The following is a 6,449-nucleotide window of genomic DNA, read 5'->3' as shown; positions in this document are numbered from 1 at the left end:
AGAGAGAGAGAGAGAGAGAGAGAGAGAGAGAGTCTGTGCTCCCCATCATCAACTTATGTAAAATGCTTCAGCCGTGGGAAAAAAATTATGTGAACACCCCCAAAGTTTCAACTTTCCGAAATTAGTGGGCCTCTAATCTTTATTGCTCCTCCCAGCAAAAGATTGAGAGAGGGAGGCCTCAGGCTCCTCTCAGCATATCATAGTCATGTTTGTTACCCAGTGGAACCCACTCTCCCCTGCTCGCAAAGTCGTCACTTTTCTAATCCCACCTTCACCCCTACCCTTAACAATCATCTCATTAGGATCATATACCCAACAAAGCAAAGCCCCATTTTCTTCACTGCCCTTTTCCTCCTCCCCTCCTTCTCATCACCCCTCATTCATTCTTCTTCCTTTTTCTTTTGTCCTCTGTACACCTACCATCCTTATTCCTTTTCCTCATTTTCCTTTCACGTTTTCTCCAGCAAGGCCATGGCAGGCTCCATACCTCTAACACCCAACAAAATTTATTACTAAGAATAACCACAGTAGAGAGAGAGAGAGAGAGAGAGAGAGAGAGAGAGAGAGAGAGAGAGAGAGAGAGAGAGATGCCTCCCTTCTTTAGAGAGAGAAGCCTTGGGGAGTCCAAGAGACACATGGGTGCTCCAGAAAACGGTGTCTCCGATCTTGGTTCACCATTTGATGAATTGGGTATCCAGATTTCACCCTCAGAACTGAGGGAGACGGCCTACGAGATCTTCGTTGCTGCGTGTAGGCCGGCCGGAGGGAAACCCTTGACTTACATTTCTCAATCGGAGAGGAGCGGCGACAGGGAGAGATCGCTAACTTCGTCGCCGTCGTCGCTGTCTGTCTCTTCCCCTTCTTCTTCTTCTTCAGCTCCCTTGCACAGATCATTGACCTACTCCGCAGCAAGCACAGTGAAGAAGGCACTAGGGTTGAAGTCCTCCAAGAAGAGCCCGCTCAAGGATGGAAGCCCGTCGAGGTCATCGAAGAAGCCGATGACTATTGCCGAGTTGATGAGGGTTCAGATGAAGATCTCTGAGCAAAAGGATGGTCGAATTCGGCGCGCCTTGCTGAGGATCGCTGCCGGACAAGTGAGTCGAAGCTAAATTGGTCTTTGTAGTGTGATTGTTTATCAAATTTGTTTTTTTTTCTTTTCTTTTCTTCTTAATCTTTTGGATTGGGTTGATGGGTTTTCTGGATTTATGATTTTTATTAATCAATTAGTTGTTTTTTTGGTAGATCTGCCTCTACTATGGTGAGTCATGTGGTTGGATCTGGCTATGTGGATCAATTCTAATTCTGAAAAATGTAGCATCTTTGTCATTGTAGATGTGTTTGTATGCTGCTTAAATATTCTCTGGCAGTAGGAAATCTGATCTCTTGTTGAATTGTTAGTTCCAGGGAAATTCTGTGTCTTTTGAATTTGCTGATTGCTGGTGACTAGTTATTGAAATTGTACTGTTGCTCATCTTAGTTGTCAATTACGAATCCAAGCAATGAGTGAAGCCAATCAAATGAGTTTGTCTTATTACGTGTTTTTCTCACAAATGATTTTAGTGCATTCGTTCCTGTTCTGCACTTCATTTACATACAACTCGTGGTTCTCTGTTAGCTTCATTAATTTCAGTGTCTATTGACTCAATGCTTATTAACCAAACCTAGCCAGACTAAAAAATAATGCAATATTTTGAGTTTTTCTGTTCAGAATTTACTTTTGCAACCTTTGTTTTACTAACCTGGTATATAGCGAAGGACATATCCAGGATGATTCAAATAACTCTCTCAACACCATAATGTTTGTGTTCAAGCCACAGAACAATCTCCTTTTCTTTAGTTATGTTGTAAATACTATTTTGTCCAATTCTTCTTGTTCATTTCAATATTACGGGCCAATAACATAATGCAAGTCTTATTGGCTTAAAAATGGTTTACAACTTTTTGGTCTATCTAAGAAAGTTTCATTCTGTTTTTCTATCAATTCTTTTCTTGAATGTTGTCTTCTGGCATTATTAGTTCTTGAACTGTGATCATTACCTGTAACAGCTTGGGAAGCGCATTGAATCAATAGTACTGCCTCTAGAATTCTTACAGCAGTTCAAGGCTTCAGATTTCCCAGACACTGAAGAATATGAAGACTGGAAGGTCAGGAATTTGAAGATCCTTGAGGCTGGTCTTCTTCTGCATCCTCTTGCCCCTTTGGGAAAAAATGATTCATCAGCAGTGAGGCTTCGTCAAGTTCTAAAGGGAGCTTCTGAGAGACCGATAGAAACTGGAAAAAATTCCGAGTCGATGCAAGTCCTGCGGAGTGCTGTAATGCCTCTTGCATGCAGATCAGTTGACGGATTTCCCTCAGAGACATGCCACTGGGCTGATGGATTCCCTTTTAACCTTATACTTTACCAGATGCTATTAGAGGCTTGTTTTGATGGTCCTGATGATTCTGCAATAATTGACGAGCTTGATGAGGTGTTAGATCTTTTAAAGAAGACATGGGTGATCCTTGGAATGAATCAAATGCTCCATAACCTCTGTTTTTCTTGGGTGTTGTTTCATCGTTTCATTGCAACTGGACAAGTGGAAAATGATTTACTGTTTGCAGCTGAGAACCAATTGGTAGAAGTTGCAAAAGATGCAAAGGCAACAAAGGATCCATCATATGCTAAAATATTGAATTCAACGCTGTCTTCAATGTTGGGTTGGTCTGAGAAAAGGCTTCTTGCCTATCATGACACCTTTCAGGCTGAAACTAGTGACTTGATGCAGAGCATTGTTTCCTTGGGTGTTTCGGCTGCAAGGATACTAGTTGAAGATATTTCAACTGAGTATCGGCGCAAGCGCAGGGAAGAAATTGATGTAGCTCGCAACAGGGTTGAGACTTATATTAGGTCTTCTCTGCGCACAGCTTTTGCACAGGTAAGCAGATTCTAAATTGTTTTATTATTCATGCTTACTGTAATACCTGGATCTGTAGTGTTTCACTATCTTAAGCCTAGATGTCTCAGCTTCCACTTGTGGTGAACCCAGCTTGCCTGTCAATGAAGAGAGAAGGGGGAGGGGGGTGTGGTGGGGGAAGCGTGGGGGAAGCTATGAGGGAAAGTCAAATGCCTTCTTCCTTTTTGTTCTTTTTCCCTTGCATAAGCCAATCTCTATTTTTTTTATTAAAATGAAGAATACCATTGCCCATAAAGAGAAAAAAGGATACAGGAACAATGTGTAACATTGAATGTATCATTCTGCCATTGTTTCCCCGTTTTGCATTATAGATTAGGTTCTGATCGTCAAAATGTTTTCCTATTTTGGAGTTAATAACATCCTAACAATATTTATTTTTGAAAATGCAGAAAATGGAAATGGTTGATTCTAATAGGCGTTCAACTAAAAACCAACCGAACCCTTCTCCGGTTCTTTCAGTTCTTGCAAGGGACATTGGTGATCTAGCAAAATTTGAAAAAGAAGTGTTTAGTTCTATATTAAAGAAGTGGCATCCTTTGGCTGCTGGTGTGGCTGTTGCAACCCTCCATGCATGCTATGGGAGAGAGCTAAAGCAATTCATGTCAGGTGTAACCGAGTTGACTCCTGATGCTGTGCAAGTTCTGAAGTCTGCAGACAAGTTAGAGAAGGACCTGGTAAATATTGCTGTGGAAGACTCAGTTGATAGTGAGGATGGCGGAAAGGGAATAATTCGTGAGATGCCTCCTTATGAAGCTGAATCTGCAATGGCTAATTTGGCCAAAACATGGATAAAGTTGAGAGTTGATAGACTGCGGGAATGGGTTGACAGGAACTTGCAACAAGAGGTATTCTGAAATAATCTTGCTGGGCTTGTGCATTCACACAAGCCTATGTATTTCATTGTATTTGTTGCTTGAAAAACTTGCATGGTTCTACTATTGAGTAATTGTTACATCTATTGTTTATAATTGTGGATAATGATAATCATACACTTGTATTGTGCCATGTCTCACCACTAATTTTGACACTATCCATCTGATAGTGTATTCCACTGTTGCTATGATACAGACAACCATCTTTATTCCTATATTGAGTCGAGCTAAAAGCCATCTATCTATTTTTCTTTTGGTTTCCTCTTGTTAGTTTTAAATATACTTTTGTACGGTTCAGTTGTATGAAGTAGGCTTTCACATGAGTGGACACCCATTCTTACACTGAACAGCAAACCAAAGACATGATTTTCTTGTGCAAACTTTAACTTGCTGGACGTGTTGTCGAATGATAGTTTACAATCTTGGTTTTTTAAATTTTTTCCAGTTTCCTTTTGTATGTGGCAGTTGCATTCTATGCTACTTCACCTACCATTCCCAAGTAAATTTTTTGTCGACAAACAATGATTCTATTTGCAGTTTTTGATGTTAAAAGATATACCCTTGATTTGTGGTTTTCTATATCTGTGAAGTTATGCTTGTGTTTTAACATAGCATATCTAGATCTAAAATTCATGTCTTCTGTAGGTCTGGAATCCAAGGGCAAACAAGGAGAGATTTGCACCTTCTGTAGTGGAAGTTCTTCGCACAGTGGATGGGACAATTGATGCATTCTTTCAGTTACCAATACCAATGCATCAAGACTTGCTTCCAGATCTGGTATCTGGTCTTGACCGAGGCCTTCAGCATTACATATCCAAGACAAAATCTGGCTGCGGTATGAACAGACTCGAAAGGTTCTTTCTCAATGTGGTTTGGAATAATTCTGACTCATTTTTCTGTGCTTTGTAGGAACAAAAAGCAGTTTCATACCCACCCTTCCAGCATTGACAAGATGTACAACTGGTTCAAAGTTGGGAGCTTTTAAGAGAAAAGAGAAGTTGCCTATGTCCCAGAAAAAGAAATCACAGGTAGGCACAATGAATGGTGATGATTCTTTCGGTCTGCCACAACTTTGTGTTCGAATGAATACACTTCATCAAATCCAGGCAGAGTTGGAGCTTCTGGACAGAAGAATAACTTCTCATCTGAGAAATGGAGAATCTTCTACCTCATCCATTTTGAATGGGAAAGAAGCCAAGTTCGAGCTTTCTCTTAATGGCTGTCGTGAAGGAATCCACCAACTCTCTGAGGCAACATCATATAAGGTTGTCTTCCATTGTTCGAGTCATGTTCTGTGGGATGGTTTGTACATTGGGGAACCAGCAAGTTCAAGGATTGAACCATTTCTTAAGGAACTAGAGCCAAACCTTGAGTTAATCGCAAGTACAGTGCACAACAGAGTACGTAGTCGTGTTCTGACTGCCTTAATGAAGGCCTCCTTTGATGGGTTCTTGCTGGTTCTCCTTGCTGGAGGGCCATATCGTGCTTTCTCTCGCCGAGATTCTCAATTTATAGAGGAAGACTTCAGATCCCTCAAGGACCTGTACCTGGCTGATGGGGATGGGTTGCCCCAGGAGTTGGTTGACAAGGCAGCAATACCTGTAACAAATATCCTCCCTCTTTTCCGTGCTGAGACAGGAGATTTAATTGAACGGTTTAAGCATGCAGTTTCAGAGGCCTATGGTCCTGCCAAATCCAAGCTGCCTCTCCCTCCAACTCCTGATAATTGGTCGCCATCAGACCCCAACACGATCCTGCGAATCCTTTGTCATCGGAATGATGAGGTAGCGACAAAATTCCTAAAAAAGAATTATGGCCTTCCAAAGAAACTGTAATTTTTTGGAATACATGTTCATCTTAGAACTCATAAGAGGTTCTCTGTATCTACTGTATTTTCTAGTTAGAAGAAGGTATGCTTAATCTCCTTAAGGGTTTATTCACCAACCTTTGTCCCACCTGATGCAGTTGTCAAAGTAAAGAGCTAGCTATAGCACCTTGGTGGGTTATATATATGCTGGGTTACTGTTGCAGCATCCACTGCAGCCTGAACCATCTGCTTTATGGGTTGATCTGATTGTAGAATGTTGAGAACCACCTGGAGTGATGATTCTTTTATTCATATGACTTTGGTGTTTAATTTGGATGTGCTCTTTTTCTGTAGCCTGTTTATGAGATGCTAGTGTCTGGTAGCATTTACTGAGTAAGTGGAATCTTTTGACATATTTTGGCTTGATTCCTACACAATATATCTGGTTACAGTTACTGAGGGTTGATTGAGGCATGTGGGAAATGACATGATATGTGGGTGTATTTCCCTTTTTTTAGCTGATTGTAAGCTTATTGTTTGCAGCATCTGTTAATGAATGCTCTTATATGTGTATGTGCCTTTGAAATTCGGATAGGTCTGTACGTTTCCTGGCTAAAGATTCATGGTTAAGTATTTCTAGTTGAATGGCCAACTAAGTAGTTGACGTGTAGTTCCAAACGTGGATACATGATTCTATTATTTCTTTTACAGCTACTACGTAAACTTGTGCTAGCTGTAAGCACGAGTGTCCATTTCTTGTGCTGGCCTCTTTCATCTTTCTTTTTCAAGGTGCTCTTTGTACTGAGCCCAATTAA

General features: G+C 40.9%; 1 protein-coding gene across 1 annotated transcript; it reads left to right on the top strand.

Annotated features, from left to right (window-relative positions):
- The first annotated feature begins 292 nt into the window (after positions 1 to 292).
- On the top strand, positions 293 to 6,220 carry LOC149814841 (protein unc-13 homolog). Its single transcript, XM_089989966.1, has 5 exons — positions 293 to 1,094; positions 2,047 to 2,916; positions 3,345 to 3,800; positions 4,473 to 4,662; positions 4,737 to 6,220. Exons 1-5 carry the CDS (start codon positions 588 to 590, stop codon positions 5,660 to 5,662), a joined length of 2,949 nt encoding a protein of 982 aa, XP_089846092.1. The 5' UTR covers positions 293 to 587; the 3' UTR covers positions 5,663 to 6,220.
- The last annotated feature ends 229 nt before the right edge of the window (positions 6,221 to 6,449 follow it).

The sequence above is a fragment of the Nuphar pumila genome, chromosome 15 (genome assembly GCF_984573655.1).
Source record: "Nuphar pumila chromosome 15, dmNupPumi1.hap1.1, whole genome shotgun sequence".
NCBI classification, from domain to species: domain Eukaryota; kingdom Viridiplantae; phylum Streptophyta; class Magnoliopsida; order Nymphaeales; family Nymphaeaceae; genus Nuphar; species Nuphar pumila.
Note: the sequence above shows the minus strand (reverse complement) of the source record. Positions and strands in the feature narration are given on the sequence as shown.